This window comes from Syngnathus floridae, chromosome 13 (assembly GCF_059516105.1).
Source record: "Syngnathus floridae isolate MCC-2025c chromosome 13, RoL_Sflo_1.0, whole genome shotgun sequence".
Classification (NCBI taxonomy): domain Eukaryota; kingdom Metazoa; phylum Chordata; class Actinopteri; order Syngnathiformes; family Syngnathidae; genus Syngnathus; species Syngnathus floridae.
This window is the reverse complement of record NC_142425.1, coordinates 10,541,266-10,561,656: the sequence shown is the minus strand read 5'-3', so window position 1 is coordinate 10,561,656 and position 20,391 is coordinate 10,541,266. Positions and strand designations below refer to the sequence as shown.

Sequence of the window (20,391 nt, the reverse complement as noted above, 5' to 3'; positions counted from 1 at the left end):
TTGCTGTTGTGTTCTTGTTTGTGTATCAGTCAATATTTTTTTTTGAATAAAAAATACAATCAACTCAAGTTTCATTTGTGTGTGTGTGTGTTGACGGTGCAATACTAAAACGGTATTAAAAAACAGATGCAAAGTTTGTAAATATTTGTACATATTTAGAAATTTATCTTAAACCAGAAACACAAATATCCTTTTTTAGATTCAGTTTTTGCACTGAATCTGAAACTGCCGTTATTTTTTTTTAATTTACAAATAAATAACAAAACTGTCTCAAAAACCTGACGTGCTAGAATAAAAAAAATATCAATTTAGAAATCAGCGTCGAATATGCGTAGACATTGAAGAAAATTGAGAAAACAAGAAAAACCATGACAAACTGGATGTGACATCACATCCGGTTTGAGAACTCACGCGCGAAACATGAAACGCTACTCTTAACAACTTATGCGAATCCAAAGGAATAAAAATGTAGTTTTCAACTTGAGTTGAAACAAACTGAACTACAACAGTGAAGTGACTCATGAAGAAGACGACAGAAGTTCGCCATTAAGTCTGTAAGTACGATATTAATGACAATGCTATGCTAAAGTGCTACATGAAACGCTCAAATTAGCTTAGCCACGTAATTGCCCACTGAGTGAACGAAAGTGTTGGGCGAACTTTACAAGTTGACTCACTTTTCAAGTGACTCACTTGTTTTTATTGACCCCTTTGTATCGTTCGGACAACATGTCCGATCTCCTCCGGTAGACTGGTGACATCATGTCCCAGACTAACACCTCACTCCTGGACGAGGTGGCGCAATGGAGCCAGGAAACCTGCCGCCAGGAGCTCAAGGTTGTCCTGCCCAAACTTACCATATCCTTCTCGGTACATTCTTGTCATGTAACTGTCCATAAAATTGAGATTAAAATACAGCCAGACAGGTTGCCCTTTACTTCCACTTGCTGATGACGTCAGTATTTTTCACTCCAGTGCTGTAATTAAAATCAACATTTGTAATGTGAATTAAAAATGGCTAATATTCATTCACTGTTGACGTCATGGTCTTTCTTTGCTGTGATTTTCTTTAACTGCGTACACGCTTTACAACACAAGTCTGAGGGCTGGGATGATCATATACGTAAGTTATGTTTACTTTTTGCAATAGTTCAGTTTGACCAATTTTAATCTTTGGATTCCCCTCCAACTTCCTTTCAGGTGTACTGAAGATAATAACAGACATGTTCCTTCCTCACATTGCTCTGACAGACCTAGAAAATGAATGCTTCTCCAAAATTTTACCAAAGGTAAATGTCATACACTTGCACTGATTAATTCTGGTTAGTTATTCTTGACCATATCTGCAGGCGGTTACCATGTTTGAAAGTATGATGAAAGAGCTTTCAATCCAAGTTGGAGGCTTGTCCAGTCAAAACCCAGAACTGTGTTCATTACTGAGGAACATTCTGAAGGTAGATTACCTCACTTTTATTTTTCAAAATCTGTTTTGGCACTCTATATTGATTTGACTTTATTTTCAGTCACTGATGCAGATCATCGATGCAATGTCGGCATGTGTGCGTCACGTCGGCACATATGACGAGGTCCTGGACCTTATGTCTATCCGCACCTTACCATCATGCATCCTAAAAGTTCTGCGAGACACTTTTCAGCACTGTAAGGTGAGTCTCGTAGAGCTGAACAATTTTGAAAATCGGAGCCCTCTTGTGATGTATTATTGTGTGAGCAACTGCAAAGACATTTGCGTATTGTCGACAGGAGAGCGAGGTGGTCTACTGCGGCCGTTTCTCCCTGGTGGCTGACCTTCTGCAAAGCCTCTTCAAGGAGGCCTACGCTCTCCACAAGGCCCTGCTGGAGCTCCTGGACCGGTTATCCCTTGATAACAATGCCTCTGAAGAGGAAGTGTCTGACGTCGTCATCGGTTGTACCAGTTGAGGAGATGCCCTCCTCACGTTTCTTTTGCGCTCTTTCCATGATGGAGCTCATTTGCCTTGTCAATTAATGTAACCTTTTGTTTTCATTATGTTCCTCAGTACTACACAGCCTCCTGGACATCTGCTCAGTCATCTCCAACCTGGACATGGCGCTGCATGCAAACACGTGGAAGTTCCTCATCAAGTCAGTGCCAGAACTATATATATAGGAAAATATCGTTTTTAGAACTTCAAATAACTATAAATTACTGTACCCTTGCTTTATCAATGAAAGAGGACCTTAAAAAATGCATATTAAATCAAAATTGCAATATTGACAAAATCATCCAGCTCCTCATTCGAAACTGTCCTTCCCCTGCTCAGACAGAGCGTGAAGCACCATTCGCTGGTGGAGGAGCATCTGCACCACGGCGACATCAGCTCCAGCCTGTGCGACAACCTGCTGGCCTCCTTCCACAACTCCGTCGATCTGGCCGAGCAGATAACGCTTGCCCGTCTGCAGGTATGCGACTGCGTGCTTGGCAATCAGCACAACTGTATCCCATTTATAGAATAATGACTTGCCACTTCCTGTGGTAACCCCCCTCGCTTAAAGTATTTTCTATCACAGAAGGTATTTTCAAGTCAAAGGTCAAAGATGTTTTGCTTTTGTGCACTTTTGTGCGTTTTGCTAGGAGGCAACGCAAAGCGCAGAACACAAACTGTTCCAGAGAACTGCAAAGATGTGCAGATTATTTGCCAACACTTTGGTTCTTTATGTAAAGGTCAGGAAAAACAAAATCTTGTTGCATAATCATCTCCAGCTTAGTTTGAAATACAAATTCTTTGCTCTTTTCACAGGAATTCAAATCTTTCTTAACAAGGTCTTGTGGAAACTTTCATAAACTTTATCTCCAGATTATCAGGTACATGCAATCTGATTTACAGTCACAGATTGGAATATTTGTCATGGAACCTTGGAGTAATGTGGAAATGTGTCACCACTATCTTTCAGTAAATTCCCCCCCAGCTTGTGTGCTCCTACATTGCCTCTGCCTCTTTCTGAGGAGCTGAACGCGGCGGCCCTCGTTCCCATGGAGGCCTTTCTTTCTCAACTCTTACCTCTCAGGCCTTTTGCCGAAGTTGTCTTGCAAGAAGACCTGCGTGAGTTTGTCTAAATTCACCAATTCAAGCTGTGCGTTATTAATATTCTCTTTTTTTCTTAAATATATTACATAGCCAAAGAAAATAGATATGTTAGTATAATTATAAATTCAAATGTAGAATGCAAAATGATGTTTTCTAATACAAATTTAAATATATATCTTTTTTTAAATATAACTTACATTTTAAATAATGGCCATTTTAAAAGTAAAAAATATTAAATAAAAGAAATATGATTATTATTATACAACCACTTCTACTTTTTTTTTTTTTACGCAGGGTTGAGTCAGCAACATGAGCTTCCTCAGTGTCTTTTGCTAGCTAACGTGTTGGATCAGTTGGCCTCCCAGCCTGAGGAGGTGCTGCAGCTTTGGCACTCCGGCAGTCAGCATTCCGAGGAAACGCCACGGTAACGTTGCCATCACGCTGCATTTGTCCTTTTTAAATGGGCCAGATTGGTTAGTTTCAATATGACCTTTGTAGATTGATGTTGAGCATGTGTTTCCAGGCTTCCTCTCTACCGGGCAGTTTTCCGTAGTTTCCGAAATTGCTACACCGAGCGGAAGCTGCCGGCGCTGTTACCGGGGGTGATGACGAAAGGGCAGGCCCAAGTTTGGGTGTCTCTGCACAGTCACCTGTGCGTGCACCTTTGCGCCAGCGTCGCTGTTCTTTCGCCATTACACTTCTCTGTTCTGGTGAGTTCTACGAAGCTTATATTGTAAACTGCATCAGGACTCAGGAAAAAAAAATATGAAATGACTTTAAGAGCATTCTCGCAATAGCACATTTCAAATGAATAGGCCCTCAGTTTCACTTTCCGAATTTGCTGTGAAATCTGCCGTCTATTTTTTTTTCCTGACTCTAATCTCCTTTTGGCTCCTGCTGGAGGGATTTCCTCTCATTCAGTGTAAACTTTGTTTTTTTTACTGGTTTTAATTTGAGATAGCATTTTATCCCTCTGTTTTCAATACACCCACTTTTATATATTTTTTTTCTCCATTTTAGGAGCGTTGCTTGTTGGAGGCCACGCTGCAGGCTGACACTCAGACTGCTCTGTTGGCCACAGATGTGTGGTGCTTCACCGCGCGGTGAGGATGACTTTGTGGCATTAATCTTTTTCTTTTAGATCTATATTACTTACCCTCAAAATGCCAATGTGCTCGCTAACAATGATTTTTTTTGTCTGAAAAACATTTATTTACATGCCGTCAATCATGTGACCTTATCAAAATCATCAAATATTCATTTGTATTTATCATTTATACTTTAATGTATATTTGTCTGTTTTGTTGTAGGTACGGAACAGCTGAACTATGTCTTCATCATGTCCTCCTTGTTGCTCATCTGGTGGGTATTCTGCAAGACCACCCCTGCCCCAATCTCTGAAATTTGTGGGTTGCTCAAGGACCACTCAATGAATCAAAAAGTAGCATCACACTGTTGATTAAAACTTTGACATCTGATCCAAGAGAAGAAGGTTTTAAAAGTTCTCTTCCGAGTGTGGTGTAGTGCTGTTTGGATGCTAAAATAATTCAAAATCCCATAATCTCTCCGCGGGGTCCCCAGCGGCACCCCGACTGAGGTGACGATTGATGTCTCCGGAACACCTTTGCCTTAATCCCTCAAATTCAAGCTCATCTCACACATTTGCAACCAATCTCAGAACCCCCTTTGATTTTCACACTGCCAACGAGCACCGCTTCTCTTTGCTTCGACCTCCTCAGGTCAAATCTAGCTCGGCTGAGTGCTACCAGAAGTCTCACTTGGGCTTGCTGCTCAGACGCATGCTTTTCCTCATGACGCCCAGCCATCAGGTTAGCAGGATCCGCATACAGTAGTCCCACTTTTTGGGAGTGAGGAGCATATCTGTATATTTGATATATATATATTTTTTAACATAGATGGAATTCTTGACACATTTCCCTCCATCCGAGGCTGAAAATCTCCCAGTGTGGCGTCACGTCCTCCTCAGAGCTCTTTCAAATGATGCCCGTCAACGCGTGGAGGCAGACATAATCGCTTTAACGCAAAAAGCTTTGAGTGACTGGCAAAGTGGAGGCCACAAACTGGGCCAAGTGGGGAAACTGGTGAGCACAATATTATGAGTAACAGTCACCTCAGGCAATGTGTGACTGTGTTGTTGTTTCCAGAATGCGGTGCTACAATGCCTCCTAGTGGTGGTTCAAGGAAAGTCACCTCTTGAGGAACGGTGCACGATATCATCTTTGAGGATAGTCACACAACTGTGGCAGCGAATGACACCACATCAGGTGAAAGCTACTAACAAATAGTTTTTATCACTTTTAGGTTCATCCTGAACTTCAACCTGCAAGCTCTAAATTGTGTTTGTACCTCTCTAATGTACAGGTGCAGAGCCATCCTGTGTTGCACGTCACTCTACGCCTCCTTTTGTCAATCACGGCACCTTTAGTGAAAAACATAGACCCGCCTGTGATCATTCAGGTGTGTAGATTCTAGATTCACTTTGAGCACATAGTGGAGACTGTTATGTAGTTTATGTATGTGTGTGTTTTAGGTCCTGTTGTGTGTAGACGCTGTAGTATCTCAAAAGTGTGCAGATGAGTTGCTCCTGGCCACTCTAGAGTTCCTTTCATCACTGGGGAATATCTTTATTCCTCCTGACAACCAGGTACAGACTCCAACCAATCAGAATACGGGATTAAATTGATACTGCAATTGACTTGTACTTTTCCATCTCATCTCCAGAGTGAAATTGTTCCCAAGTTGAGCAGCTTGTTTGGAGTGCTCTTAGCACAAAGTTCCCCCTGGTTGCTGCATCAGCACGCTTTGGAGGCTTTTGCTCATTTTGCGGAGGTAAAGCAACAGCGCCGATAATACTACAAATTTGTGTATTTACCCACCATCATACCTGCTGATGTTTGAAGGTCACAAACCACGAAGAGATCATTTCCTGCAGTTTAGGTGTGGAAGAAACCAGAAGCAAGGTGGTGGATTTTCTTCGTAAGGTAAGAAAAGTATGTTTGTCAGCGATTGTCTGCAAAAAGGCTGGATTTGAATGTGGATGTGTTCTGTTGTAGACCGTTAACACAGTGGAAGAAGCAAAGGAAGCACGGCTAGGAAGAATCGAAGCAGAGAAAACTATTTTAGAGCAACACAACCAGACGCTGGACAGCCCAAAACAGGTTTCCACCGAGCTTTCTGCTCCATCTGTGACTCATTTGGAGGTTAGTAATGTAACCTGCTGTTATTAAATCAATTTTACTTGGTTTTATTTTAGAATTTTATTTTAGAATGTCAACGATAATGATCATTTTCTTTAGATTTCTTTTTGCCAAACTTTATCGTTAAAATGTTGTTCCCATTTATTGCACAGCCGCAAGCCAAACGGGCTCGGCAGGAGAACGTTGGGGATGAGGAGTTCAGCCGCAACATGCAGACAGCTGAAACTGCACTGAGAGCCCTGCATGCGCTTGCTACAGGTAAAACAGGCACACAGGAGTCTCCTCCTCCTCCTCCTTCGTGGCTGGCATCCAGACTTCAAGAGTTGCAGGTGCTTCTAAACGACATTCGTTCAGTCACATCTGCAAAGCAGCCCTCATGACCTGTTATTTGTATATAGGAAAAGTCATTTCATCTGTTTTAAGGCTGCTTATCTGTTTTTTTACGTATCAAATTATTAAATTTTTGTATAGAAAGTTTCGAGTTTAAATCTGAGGTAATACTTATGAATGAAAACTTTTTGTATAGAAAGTATCGAGTTTAAATCTGAGGTAATACTTATGAATGAAAACTGGGATATGGTACTGTTTTATACATCTCCATAGATTTATAATATTAGGAACTCCTACTTTAGTAGGTCAACGGAAAAACTGAAACTGTTATAGTTTTACAACACGGTAAACATTTTAATAGGCCCAAAAAGACAAAATCAGGCTTCTGTACAGTAAACGCTTTGATTTCACCAGCAACTTCCCCAAAAAGCCACTAATAAATTAATCTGATGCATACTCCACATTCATTCAAAGTGCAACAAGTCTTCTGGGCATCAAACCTGACTCAGGTTGGAGAAATCCAGATCTTCACGTGCCCTTAGCAAAGTTGGCACTTTTTTCCCCCCACCATGTTCTGTCAGCATCATCCATGTCAGTTGGCAAGCAATTCAAAATGGCTTCATTTATATCCCCCACCCATCTGATCAGCATTGATTCCTTCCAGTTGAATTAACAAAGGTAGGTCCATTCTTCTTGCGTCAAAAAATCTGAATTGGTATATTTTAAGGGTTTATTACTTTTAGGGGGGGGGGAGAGTTCCAGAGTGGGTTCCTGGTTAATGTCATCCCCAACCATTTTCATCCTCCCAGTTGAGGTCATCCCCATCGCCCCAACCTTCTGCTTCAGCCTGTGACACAGAAAGACACATTTTCATTGGCCACTGTTTTTGACTTTGAATCTTCAGAGAGCCTAAAATGCACGTTTTTGACCACTCACCTCAGTCTCACTTGTAGCAGCAAACTTGGCAGACAGCGTTGTTGTCGATGTGTCGATAGCAGCATTGCGCAACGTCGACGTGGCGTCGCCGCTCGCGCTCAGTATGAGCAGAGCCGAAGAGGATAGCTTAATGTCCGGCACCATGTCCGCAAACAAATCCAGCTCTGGGTCTGCTTCTTGCTGCTTCTTCTTCACTTTGATAGTGAACTCCTCGCCGAGACCTCCCGAGGCCTTCATGTTCTGCGGCACCCCAGTCTTGGGGTCCACTGAGGCTTGATTAGCAGGTTGTGCCGCTGTGCCCAGTTTGAGGGGTTTGGAAGCTCCCAGTCTTAGTGGCTCAGTGGTTTGTTTTTCAGGGGGTGAAGTAAATACAACCGGTGTTGCGGGAGAAGCCTCGGAGGTGGCGTCATTGTCCTCAAAATCATCCCAAGGCTCTTCAGCTTCTACCGTCTGGTGCAGTCTGGCCGTATCCGAGGACTCGATGAGGATCTGGACCGGCTGGCTCTTTCCATCCTCACCCTCATCTGGATCGCTCCAGTCAGGCCAGTCCTCCCTGCGGCCTTTCGGTGAGTGCGCCGCCTCCTCTGGGCTGGAGGAGTCGGCGTCAACGTGCTGGCGGAAGCCATTTAAGGAGAGAAACGTAGGTTTACTGATACCTGTAAAACAAAGACACCAGCTTGTTATACTTTATAAAACCAGTTTAATTCTTGATAAGTGCACCGACAGCTAAGTTATTATACCTGTTGTCGCTTCCAGTGTGTTTCTTGAAATCTCCCTTCTCCCCATTAATTGCTCCGTGTTGCCCTTAAGGTCTTCAGGCGGTCTGGGGAACAAATTCAAAACCTTGGAAGGCTGCTCCATCTGAGGGAAGGAGCCTCCGATGATGTGGACGGGTGATGCTACAAAATCAAAAGAAACTTTCAGCTTCGGCATCTTAAACTGCGTGATCTTTGGTCGTGTTGACTTACTTTCCGGCGTGGCCTCTGCTGACCTGCTGAACTTGGGAGTGGAGCGTTTAAAGACCTTAGTTCTCTCTCCTCCCACCACCACCTGAGCACCAAGCAAAGGCACCAACACGGCCAGACTCTGCAGCGTCATGGCGACCAGAGCGTCATTGGTGTCTCTCATCCCGAGCAAAACCTACACGGGGAGGTAAAAAACATGTATCTGTTTTGTTTGTGTGTGGTTGCAGTCACTGTGAAATTGTGTCCTCCCCTATCATACCTGAGGTAGGATCTGAACCTTCAGTTCCTCGTGGGAGAAGAACTGAGCGTAGATGTGGATGTGCGCCAACAACACCATCCGCACGTGCTCCTCGTTGACTCTGAAGAGCTTGAGGAGCTGTGGGATGACGTGCTTGCGGTAAAGCGACACAGACAGCAGGCATTCTTCACCGCTACCGCAATCTGTCCCGCCCGGCACACGACAAGAGAAACCTTTAGTGACTGAATTCCTCAGAGTGTCACGCCCGCTTTGTCTTTTGTCCTACCCTTCTTTGGCTTTAGGAGATGCGGCAGAAAGCTTTTGACCGCCATCGGCTCGGCAAACACCAGGGAGTTGAGGAGTTTGGGGACCAGACGTACGGCCGTCAGCTCTTCTGGGAGGCCCTGGACTCTGTCAAGAAGAAACCTGCGCAAACGTAATGCAAATGAATATTTGGTGCAGGACCCTTGATCATGTGGGTTCGCTTAAAATATGGAGTGGGCTACGCAGAAAGAGTGGAGCTGAGATTTAGATCCCGAACGAGCTAAGCACAAGATTGAATTTAATCTTTCAAATTGTGCGCCTTACTTGAAGAACTCGTTCTTTTCTTCCTCCGTCTTCAGTGTGAGGCTGGTCAGAAAGTTCATCACCTCCAGAAAGTCGTTCCTACGCACAAGAGCAAGCGTAAGGGAGTTTGAGCAAACAAGCAGGTGACGGCAGCGCAACCGCGAGCACACCTGAAAAAATCGTGAGTCAGCAGGGAACTGAGGGGAGGCCGATATGAGGGGTCAGAGTTCAGCGGGCCTGCCCGCAGGGTCTTTTTCAGGCTATCGGAAAGCTCCTGTGACACTGAATGGAAAAAGAGACATAAGTTACGTTTATGAAAAACATCTGAGGTCAATTTACTCACCGTAATCATTCAAGAGAGGGAGGAGGGCTTCGAGCATGGAGCCAAACGCGTAACAGTCCCGAGCGTGAGCGTTTTTATCTGGAAGCATTTTAAAGCCCTCCACCTAAAAACAACACCTTTCTTTAGAGACACTACAAAAAAAGTCACTGTGATGGAGGGGTGGGTATGTTTGATATGCTGACCTGCTCCTCTGGTGGAACACAGCTGGCGTCTCTCACGCTCTGAATACTAACAAGAAACTGAGGAAGAGAACATCATGTGTCAATTATGATGTACATTTTAGGCCAACGTGTTTTTTCCACAAAAATGAATTCTCAGTTACAAACCACCCTTTCAGGTGCGTCATCGTACCTCTGGAGTTGCTTCCGAGAACTTGCAGACTGTCTCCATCCCTCCAAGTTTCCAATGTCCATCTTCACTGACAAACACAGACGAGATGCACACGTTGTTGTGGCTTGACTTCCCCTGGCGGTTCAGGACGGCAGGTAAGCAAACATTCCATTTTTTGGAAGAAGGCTCCTTCATTTGCAGCTGGCTCACCCTCTCGTGCAGAAAGACAATTGCCTGCAGGAGGTCATAGATTCCGGCGCAGATCTCTTCTGGCGAGAGCCCGTCCAGGAGCAGCTCCAGAGGCTTGACGCGCTCCGTCACCAGGTGGATGCTGCCGTCCTGCACCGAGCAGGACAGGAAGCGCAGCAGGCAAGGGTGCCTCAGGGTCTTCAGGTGCTGTAGCGGCGGAGTCATTTCACAGCATTAATAACAGGCAACTAACAGCTTTCATTTTTTTCTTTTCTAAGCCAACACACCTTAGCTGCTTTATTGACCTTGTCTTCATTGCCGCGCTTGTGAACAAACACGGAAGCGGCCCTTCCATCCTGGAGCACTGCAGCGAACATGGTGAGACCAAAGGGTAGGCTCAGGAGCGGTTCCTCCGGTGTGCAACTCCGCACGGCGCTGCTCTCGGCGCCCATTGCTGCTCACCATCCACCGCACTACACCTGAGGGGGGGAGAGTGCAAAGTTACTCACCGGTGGGCGAAATGGGGCTTTACAATTAGCGTCATGACCGTAGCGAACCATACACAGTAGTTTACTATCTTAATGGCAAATAGTTACATCAAACACAATTTTAGAAGTTCTGGTTTACGTGCATATTCTACCGCGATTGATTATAATATCATTAATAACCTATGCGGTCAGATGAATACTGACTTCATGCATGTTGGGTTAGTTTTTGCAAGTCTTGTAAACACGGCGTGCAAAACAACCAGTTTATTTCAAACGAGGAAAATAATCGTGCAGAATAACGACATCGCGGGAGATTAGGCGCAAAGAACCTATCGATCCACCATTACAGTTGTCACTAATGTCAGACAAATACATGAAACATTTTCAATTCTACGCGTCATTTACCTGTTTGACTCCACTGGCGGCGAGGAAGATGTTAGCCAGCCTCGCTAGTTGCCTCGTCAGCTGGCCATTGCTACGACTCGCCGTAGCCCGGACAGCTTCCAAACCACCATACGGGGCGTTATGAAACTTAATAATTCACGCGAGTAATTTAAATGGTCAGGTTGTTGTTTACAAAAACGAAAGGACTCCGAATGGCTTCTGACTATGCTAACGCGCTGTAAACACAGACATTTCCGGTATCGATAAAACCACGAAACACAAGGGGGAGGCATTCACAGCATTGGGATTTTTTCCCCCTTCTTTTTAGTTCAATTTATATTTAACTTATTCATTTTAAAAATGAATTTATTTTATTATACTGCACATTGTTCGTTTTTTTTTGTGCTTCAAGAAGTTTAAAGCGGAAGTTAGTGTCGGCTCTAGTGTTGGCTCGTGAGTGAACGATTCGTTCAAAAGAACGAATCTCTTCAGTGAACGAATTACTTCCTAAAGTGATTCGTTCTTTTTTCAGTTCATATGACCTCAACCAGTAGGTGTCGGTAATGCGCATTGAAGCTGGTCCCACCTCACCGTAAAACAAAATCAGTTGGGGATGTGAGGCCCCATTTCAACCCCTTACACTGAGTGCCAAGCAGGGAAGAAATGGGTACCATTTTTATAGTCTCTGGTATGACCCGGCCGGGGTTTGAACCCACGACCTTCCAGTCTCAGGGCGGACACTCTCCTCTTAGGCCACTGAGTTGGTAAAGTGCTGGATGCTGTGTAGCTAGTGATGCATAATGCGGTGCAAGTGAGCATAATGCACTTCGAACGTGGTATGTTAAGGGCCCAAAAAAAAGAAAGGCGGTGGAGGAGAACGCGGCCAAATGCATGTCGGCTTGTGATATGTACCACATCACGAGCCAACTAGTGATGTGCATTCCAGATCTTTTAAGTGAATTGAATCTTTAGAATCAGTTCACTCAAAAGATTCGTTCAAAAGAATCATTCAACGAACCTGAAAATGGCGGTGTACCTAACAGAGTGTCCGAGTGACGTCACAGATCAAACAGCCAATCAGAAAGTGGGGGTGAGGGCGGGTGTGGCACTTTTCACTTTCAGTTAAGCTTTGACCATGATTTTTCCCTAATGAAGTGGCCTGTGATTAGGTACACCTCATGGACACTTCAATAGGTACACCACACGAGGTTTAAAAAAAAGAAAAAGAATGAATAAATAAGAAAGTGTAGCAAACGATTCGGTGAACGATTCTTTTGAACAAATCTTTTGAGTGAACCGACTCTAAAGATTCAGTTCACTTTAGAGAACATAAGGTGGCCCCACCCCAAGTTGGCGGAGCAAACTAATGGAACACGCCCACTACCTAGGGGGCGTGGCGAACAGAGTAAGGCTTTCAAAGCAGGGTGTAAAGCTAGGGTTAGGATTAGGGTTTCAAAGTAGGTTTAGGGTTAGGGTTACGGTTTCAAAGTAGGTTTAGAGTTACGGTTTCAAAGTAGGGTTAGAGTTACGGTTTCAAAGTAGGGTTGGGTTAGGTTTAGGGTTTCAAAGTAGGGTTAAGGTTACGGTTTGGGGTTAGAGTTTCAAAGTAGGCTTGAGGTTGGGTTTAGGGTTGAGTTAGGATTAGAGTTGAGGTTAGGGGTTAGGGTTGAGGTTTCAAAGCAGGGTGTAAAGCTAGGGTTAGGTTTAGGGTTAGGGTTTCAAAGTAGGGTTAGAGTTACGGTTTTAAAGTAGGGTTGGGGTTAGGTTTAGGGTTTCAAAGTAGGGTTAAGGTTACGGTTTGGGGTTAGAGTTTCAAAGTAGGCTTGAGGTTAGGGTTAGGGTTGAGGTTTGGGTTTAGGGTTGAGTTAGGATTAATGTTGAGGTTAGGGGTTGGGGTTGAGGTTTCAAAGCAGGGTGTAAAGCTAGGGTTAGGGTTAGGGTTTCAAAGTAGGGTTAGAGTCACGGTTTCAAAATAGGGTTAGGGTTGGGGTTAGGTTTAGGGTTTCAAAGCAGGGTTAAGGTTACGGTTTGGGGTTAGAGTTTCAAAGTAGGCTTGAGGTTGGGGTTAGGGTTAGGGTTTCAAAGTAGGGTTAGGTTAGGATTGAGGTTAGGGGTTAGGGGTTAGGGTTGAGGTTTCCAAGCAGGGTGTAAAGCTAGGGTTAGGGTTAGGGCTAGGGTTTCAAAGTAGGGTTAGAGTTACGGTTTCAAAGTAGGGTTAGGGTTAGGTTTAGGGTTTCAAAGTAGGGTTAAGGTTACGGTTTGGGGTTAGAGTTTCAAAGTAGGCTTGAGGTTGGGGTTAGGGTTGAGGTTTCAAAGCAGGGTGTAAAGCTAGGGTTAGGTTTAGGGTTAGGGTTTCAAAGTAGGGTTAGAGTTACGGTTTTAAAGTAGGGTTGGGGTTAGGTTTAGGGTTTCAAAGTAGGGTTAAGGTTACGGTTTGGGGTTAGAGTTTCAAAGTAGGCTTGAGGTTGGGGTTAGGGTTGAGGTTTGGGTTTAGGGTTGAGTTAGGATTAGAGTTGAGGTTAGGGGTTAGGGGTTAGGGTTGAGGTTTCAAAGCAGGGTGTAAAGCTAGGGTTAGGTTTAGGGTTTCAAAGTAGGGTTAAGGTTACGGTTTGGGGTTAGAGTTTCAAAGTAGGCTTGAGGTTAGGGTTGGGGTTGAGGTTTGGGTTTAGGGTTGAGTTAGGATTAGAGTTGAGGTTAGGGGTTAGGGTTGAGGTTTCAAAGCAGGGTGTAAAGCTAAGGTTAGGTTTAGGGTTAGGGTTTCAAAGTAGGGTTAGAGTTACGGTTTCAAAGTAGGGTTAGAGTTACGGTTTCAAAGTAGGGTTAGGGTTAGGTTTAGGGTTTCAAAGTAGGGTTAAGGTTACGGTTTGGGGTTAGAGTTTCAAAGTAGGCTTGAGGTTAGGGTTAGGGTTGAGGTTTGGGTTTAGGGTTGAGTTAGGATTAGAGTTGAGGTTAGGGGTTAGGGTTGAGGTTTCAAAGCAGGGTGTAAAGCTAAGGTTAGGTTTAGGGTTAGGGTTTCAAAGTAGGGTTAGAGTTACGGTTTCAAAGTAGGGTTAGAGTTACGGTTTCAAAGTAGGGTTAGGGTTAGGTTTAGGGTTTCAAAGTAGGGTTAAGGTTACGGTTTGGGGTTAGAGTTTCAAAGTAGGCTTGAGGTTGGGGTTAGGGTTGAGGTTTGGGTTTAGGGTTGAGTTAGGATTAGAGTTGAGGTTAGGGGTTAGGGGTTAGGGTTGAGGTTTCAAAGCAGGGTGTAAAGCTAGGGTTAGGTTTAGGGTTAGGGTTAGGGTTTCAAAGTAGGGTTAAGGTTACGGTTTGGGGTTAGAGGATTAGGGTTAGGGTTGAGGTTTCGGTTTAGGGTTGAGTTAGGATTGAGTTGAGGTTAGGGGTTAGGGGTTAGGGTTGAGGTTTCAATGCAGGGTGTAAAGCTAGGGTTAGGTTTAGGGTTAGGGTTTCAAAGTAGGGTTACAGTTACGGTTTCAAAGTAGGGTTAGGGTTGGGGTTAGGTTTAGGGTTTCAAAGTAGGGTTAAGGTTACGGTTTGGGGTTAGAGTTTCAAAGTAGGCTTGAGGTTGGGGTTAGGGTTGAGGTTTGGGTTTAGGGTTGAGTTAGGATTAGAGTTGAGGTTAGGGGTTAGGGGTTAGGGTTGAGGTTTCAAAGCAGGGTGTAAAGCTAGGGTTAGGTTTAGGGTTAGGGTTTCAAAGTAGGGTTAGAGTTACGGTTTGGGGTTAGAGTTTCAAAGTAGGCTTGAGGTTGGGGTTAGGGTTGAGGTTTGGGTTTAGGGTTGAGTTAGGATTAGAGTTGAGGTTAGGGGTTAGGCTTGAGGTTTCAAAGCAGGGTGTAAAGCTAGGGTTAGGGTTAGGGTTTCAAAGTAGGGTTAGAGTTATGGTTTCAAAGTAGGGTTAGAGTTACGGTTTCAAAGTAGGGTTAGGGTTGGGTTAGGGTTAGGTTTAGGGTTTCAAAGTAGGGTTAAGGTTACGGTTTGGGGTTAGAGGGTTAGGGTTAGGGTTGGGGTTAGGGTTGAGGTTTGGGTTTAGGGTTGAGTTAGGATTAGAGTTGAGGTTAGGGGTTAGGGGTTAGGGTTGAGGTTTCAAAGCAGGGTGTAAAGCTAGGGTTAGGTTTAGGGTTAGGGTTTCAAAGTAGGGTTAGAGTTACGGTTTCAAAGTAGGGTTAGGGTTGGGGTTGGGTTTAGGGTTTCAAAGTAAGGTTAAGGTTACGGTTTGGGGTTAGAGTTTCAAAGTAGGCTTGAGGTTGGGGTTAGGGTTGAGGTTTGGGTTTAGGGTTAGGGTTTCAAAGTAGGGTTAGAGTTACGGTTTCAAAGTAGGGTTAGGGTTGGGGTTGGGTTTAGGGTTTCAAAGTAAGGTTAAGGTTACGGTTTGGGGTTAGAGTTTCAAAGTAGGCTTGAGGTTGGGGTTAGGGTTGAGGTTTGGGTTTAGGGTTAGGGTTTGGGTTTAGGGTTGAGTTAGGATTAGAGTTGCGGTTAGGGGTTAGGGTTGAGGTTTCAAAGCAGGGTGTAAAGCTAGGGTTAGGTTTAGGGTTAGGGTTAGGGTTTCAAAGTAGGGTTAGAGTTACGGTTTGGGGTTAGAGTTTCAAAGTAGGCTTGAGGTTGGGGTTAGGGTTGAGGTTTGGGTTTAGGGTTAGGGTTTCAAAGTAGGGTTAGGGTTAGGGTTTCAAAGTAGGGTTAAGGTTACGGTTTGGGGTTAGAGTTTCAAAGTAGGCTTGAGGTTGGGGTTAGGGTTGAGGTTGGGTTTAGGGTTAGGGTTAGGGTTTGGGTTTAGGGTTGAGTTAGGATTAGAGTTGCGGTTAGGGGTTAGGGTTGAGGTTTCAAAGCAGGGTGTAAAGCTAGGGTTAGGTTTAGGGTTAGGGTTTCAAAGTAGGGTTAGAGTTACGGTTTGGGGTTAGAGTTTCAAAGTAGGCTTGAGGTTGGGGTTAGGGTTGAGGTTTGGGTTTAGGGTTAGGGTTAGGGTTTCAAAGTAGGGTTAGGGTTAGGGTTAGGGTTTCAAAGTAGGGTTAAGGTTACGGTTTGGGGTTAGAGTTTCAAAGTAGGCTTGAGGTTGGGGTTAGGGTTGAGGTTGGGTTTAGGGTTAGGGTTAGGGTTTGGGTTTAGGGTTGAGTTAGGATTAGAGTTGAGGTTAGGGGTTAGGGTTGAGGTTTCAAAGCAGGGTGTAAAGCTAGGGTTAGGTTTAGGGTTAGGGTTTCAAAGTAGGGTTAGAGTTACGGTTTGGGGTTAGAGTTTCAAAGTAGGCTTGAGGTTTGGGTTGGGGTTGAGGTTTGGGTTTAGGGTTGAGTTAGGATTAGAGTTGAGGTTAGGGGTTAGGGGTTAGGGTTGAGGTTTCAAAGCAGGGTGTAAAGCTAGGGTTAGGTTTAGGGTTAGGGTTTCAAAGTAGGGTTAGAGTTACGGTTTCAAAGTAGGGTTAGGGTTAGGGTTGGGGTTAGGGTTTCAAAGTAGGGTTAAGGTTACGGTTTGGGGTTAGAGTTTCAAAGTAGGCTTGAGGTTGGGGTTAGGGTTGAGGTTTGGGTTTAGGGTTAGGGTTTCAAAGTAGGGTTAGGGTTAGGGTTACGGTAGGGGTTTCAAAGTAGGGTTAAGGTTACGGCTTGGGGTTAGAGTTTCAAAGTAGGCTTGAGGTTGGGGTTAGGGTTGAGGTTTGGGTTTAGGGTTAGGGTTAGGGTTTGGGTTTAGGGTTGAGTTAGGATTAGAGTTGAGGTTAGGGGTTAGGGGTTAGGGTTGAGGTTTCAAAGCAGGGTGTAAAGCTAGGGTTAGGTTTAGGGTTAGGGTTTCAAAGTAGGGTTAGAGTTACGGTTTGGGTTTAGAGTTTCAAAGTAGGCTTGAGGTTACGGTTTGGGGTTAGAGTTTCAAAGTAGGCTTGAGGTTAGGTAACCCCTAACCTCAACTCGAATCCTAACTCAACCCTAAACCCAAACCTCAACCCTAACCCCAACCCTAACCCTCTAACCCCAAACCGTAACCTTAACCCTACTTTGAAACCCTAACCCTAACCCTAGCTTTACACTCTAACCCCAAACCGTAACTCTAACCCTACTTTGAAACCCTAACCCTAAACCTAACCCTAGCTTTACACCCTGCTTTGAAACCTCAACCCTAACCCCTAACCTCAACTCTAATCCTAACTCAACCCTAAACCCAAACCCTAACCCTAACCCTAAACCCAACCTCAACCCTAACCCCAACCTCAAGCCTACTTTGAAACTCTAACCCCAAACCGTAACCTTAACCCTACTTTGAAACCCTAACCCTAACCCTAACCCTACTTTGAAACCCTAACCCTAACCCTAAACCCAAACCTCAACCCTAACCCCAACCTCAAGCCTACTTTGAAACTCTAACCCCAAACCGTAACTCTAACCCTACTTTGAAACCCTAACCCTAACCCTAAACCTAACCCTAGCTTTACACCCTGCTTTGAAACCTCAACCCTAACCCCTAACCGCAACTCTAATCCTAACTCAACCCTAAACCCAAACCCTAACCCTAAACCCAACCTCAACCCTAACCCCAACCTCAAGCCTACTTTGAAACTCTAACCCCAAACCGTAACCTTAACCCTACTTTGAAACCCTAACCCTAACCCTAACCCTACTTTGAAACCCTAACCCTAAACCCAAACCTCAACCCTAACCCCAACCTCAAGCCTACTTTGAAACTCTAACCCCAAACCGTAACTCTAACCCTACTTTGAAACCCTAACCCTAACCCTAAACCTAACCCTAGCTTTACACCCTGCTTTGAAACCTCAACCCTAACCCCTAACCGCAACTCTAATCCTAACTCAACCCTAAACCCAAACCCTAACCCTAAACCCAACCTCAACCCTAACCCCAACCTCAAGCCTACTTTGAAACTCTAACCCCAAACCGTAACCTTAACCCTACTTTGAAACCCTAACCCTAACCCTAACCCTACTTTGAAACCCTAACCCTAAACCCAAACCTCAACCCTAACCCCAACCTCAAGCCTACTTTGAAACTCTAACCCCAAACCGTAACTCTAACCCTACTTTGAAACCCTAACCCTAACCCTAAACCTAACCCTAGCTTTACACCCTGCTTTGAAACCTCAACCCTAACCCCTAACCGCAACTCTAATCCTAACTCAACCCTAAACCCAAACCCTAACCCTAACCCTAAACCCAACCTCAACACTAACCCCAACCTCAAGCCTACTTTGAAACTCTAACCCCAAACCGTAACCTTAACCCTACTTTGAAACCCTAACCCTAACCCTAACCCTACTTTGAAACCCTAACCCTAAACCCAAACCTCAACCCTAACCCCAACCTCAAGCCTACTTTGAAACTCTAACCCCAAACCGTAACTCTAACCCTACTTTGAAACCCTAACCCTAAATCTAACCCTAGCTTTACACCCTGCTTTTAAACCTCAACCCTAACCCCTAACCGCAACTCTAATCCTAACTCAACCCTAAACCCAAACCCTAACCCTAACCCTAAACCCAACCTCAACCCTAACCCCAACCTCAAGCCTACTTTGAAACTCTAACCCCAAACCGTAACCTTAACCCTACTTTGAAACCCTAACCCTAACCCTAACCCTACTTTGAAACCCTAACCCTAACCCTAAACCCAAACCTCAACCCTAACCCCAACCTCAAGCCTACTTTGAAACTCTAACCCCAAACCGTAACTCTAACCCTACTTTGAAACCCTAACCCTAACCCTAAACCTAACCCTAGCTTTACACCCTGCTTTGAAACCTCAACTCTAACCCCTAACCGCAACTCTAATCCTAACTCAACCCTAAACCCAAACCCTAACCCTAAACCCAACCTCAACCCTAACCCCAACCTCAAGCCTACTTTGAAACTCTAACCCCAAACCGTAACCTTAACCCTACTTTGAAACCCTAACCCTAACCCTAACCCTACTTTGAAACCCTAACCCTAACCCTAAACCCAAACCTCAACCCTAACCCCAACCTCAAGCCTACTTTGAAACTCTAACCCCAAACCGTAACTCTAACCCTACTTTGAAACCCTAACCCTAACCCTAAACCTAACCCTAGCTTTACACCCTGCTTTGAAACCTCAACCCTAACCCCTAACCTCAACTCTAATCCTAACTCAACCCTAAACCCAAACCCTAACCCTAAACCCAAACCTCAACCCTAACCCCAACCTCAAGCCTACTTTGAAACTCTAACCCCAAACCGTAACCTTAACCCTGCTTTGAAACCCTAAACCTAACCCCAACCCTAACCCTACTTTGAAACCGTAACTCTAACCCTATTTTGAAACCATCACTCTAACCCTACTTTAAAACCCTAAACCCAACCTCAACCCTAACCCCAACCTCAAGCCTACTTTGAAACTCTAACCCCAAACCGTAACCTTAACCCTACTTTGAAACCCTAACCCTAACCCTGACCCTACTTTGAAACCCTAACCCTAACCCTAAACCCAAACCTCAACCCTAACCCCAACCTCAAGCCTACTTTGAAACTCTAACCCCAAACCGTAACTCTAACCCTACTTTGAAACCCTAACCCTAACCCTAAACCTAACCCTAGCTTTACACCCTGCTTTGAAACCTCAACCCTAACCCCTAACCGCAACTCTAATCCTAACTCAACCCTAAACCCAAACCCTAACCCTAACCCTAAACCCAACCTCAACCCTAACCCCAACCTCAAGCCTACTTTGAAACTCTAACCCCAAACCGTAACCTTAACCCTACTTTGAAACCCTAACCCTAACCCTACTTTGAAACCCTAACCCTAAACCCAAACCTCAACCCTAACCCCAACCTCAAGCCTACTTTGAAACTCTAACCCCAAACCGTAACTCTAACCCTACTTTGAAACCTTAACCCTAACCCTAAACCTAACCCTAGCTTTACACCCTGCTTTGAAACCTCAACCCTAACCCCTAACCGCAACTCTAATCCTAACTCAACCCTAAACCCAAACCCTAACCCTAACCCTAAACCCAACCTCAACCCTAACCCCAACCTCAAGCCTACTTTGAAACTCTAACCCCAAACCGTAACCTTAACCCTACTTTGAAACCCTAACCCTAACCCTACTTTGAAACCCTAACCCTAACCCTAAACCCAAACCTCAACCCTAACCCCAACCTCAAGCCTACTTTGAAACTCTAACCCCAAACCGTAACTCTAACCCTACTTTGAAACCCTAACCCTAAATCTAACCCTAGCTTTACACCCTGCTTTGAAACCTCAACCCTAACCCCTAACCGCAACTCTAATCCTAACTCAACCCTAAACCCAAACCCTAACCCTAAATCCAACCTCAACCCTAACCCCAACCTCAAGCCTACTTTGAAACTCTAACCCCAAACCGTAACCTTAACCC

The 20,391-nt window shown here is 44.7% G+C and overlaps 2 protein-coding genes across 3 annotated transcripts; one reads left to right on the top strand and one right to left on the bottom strand.

Annotated features, from left to right (window-relative positions):
• Positions 1–382: 382 nt before the first annotated feature.
• On the top strand, positions 383–6,757 carry firrm (fignl1 interacting regulator of recombination and mitosis). Of its 2 annotated transcripts, none has more exons than XM_088393447.1 (25): positions 383–554; positions 751–858; positions 1,084–1,123; positions 1,201–1,289; positions 1,350–1,454; positions 1,524–1,664; positions 1,762–1,924; positions 2,037–2,121; positions 2,301–2,439; positions 2,612–2,701; positions 2,778–2,842; positions 2,932–3,080; positions 3,360–3,489; positions 3,589–3,775; positions 4,086–4,168; positions 4,376–4,427; positions 4,805–4,894; positions 4,982–5,167; positions 5,231–5,350; positions 5,448–5,543; positions 5,617–5,730; positions 5,808–5,915; positions 5,987–6,067; positions 6,140–6,286; positions 6,436–6,757. In XM_088393447.1, the coding sequence occupies exons 2-25, from the start codon at positions 763–765 to the stop codon at positions 6,661–6,663; spliced, it is 2,784 nt and encodes a 927-aa protein (XP_088249573.1). In that variant the 5' UTR covers positions 383–554; positions 751–762; the 3' UTR covers positions 6,664–6,757. The 2 variants fall into 2 exon arrangements, with proteins under 2 accessions (XP_088249573.1, XP_088249574.1); XM_088393448.1 differs by having other exon boundaries at positions 725–858.
• Positions 6,758–6,940: 183 nt separating this feature from the next.
• Positions 6,941–11,502, bottom strand: scyl3 (SCY1-like, kinase-like 3). The gene is made up of 14 exons (XM_088393449.1): positions 11,075–11,502; positions 10,469–10,660; positions 10,203–10,388; positions 10,014–10,127; positions 9,845–9,901; positions 9,663–9,765; positions 9,490–9,601; positions 9,341–9,418; positions 9,039–9,178; positions 8,774–8,955; positions 8,518–8,689; positions 8,290–8,448; positions 7,550–8,205; positions 6,941–7,460 (listed from the first exon to the last, which is right to left on the bottom strand). The coding sequence occupies exons 2-14, from the start codon at positions 10,631–10,633 to the stop codon at positions 7,395–7,397; spliced, it is 2,190 nt and encodes a 729-aa protein (XP_088249575.1). The 5' UTR covers positions 10,634–10,660; positions 11,075–11,502; the 3' UTR covers positions 6,941–7,394.
• Positions 11,503–20,391: the final 8,889 nt, after the last annotated feature.

Coding starts and splice junctions, on each gene's coding strand:
- firrm (XM_088393447.1), top strand. CDS start 763: ATGTCCCAGACTAACACCTCACTCCTGGACGAGGTGGCGCAATGGAGC. Junction 859..1,083: donor TTGTCCTGCCCAAACTTACC/ATATCCTTCTCG, acceptor AACTGCGTACAC/GCTTTACAACACAAGTCTGA. Junction 6,287..6,435: donor CATCTGTGACTCATTTGGAG/GTTAGTAATGTA, acceptor TTTATTGCACAG/CCGCAAGCCAAACGGGCTCG.
- scyl3 (XM_088393449.1), bottom strand. CDS start 10,633: ATGGGCGCCGAGAGCAGCGCCGTGCGGAGTTGCACACCGGAGGAACCG. Junction 9,602..9,662: donor CCCTCTCTTGAATGATTACG/GTGAGTAAATTG, acceptor TTTTCCATTCAG/TGTCACAGGAGCTTTCCGAT. Junction 9,419..9,489: donor CTGACTCACGATTTTTTCAG/GTGTGCTCGCGG, acceptor TCTTGTGCGTAG/GAACGACTTTCTGGAGGTGA.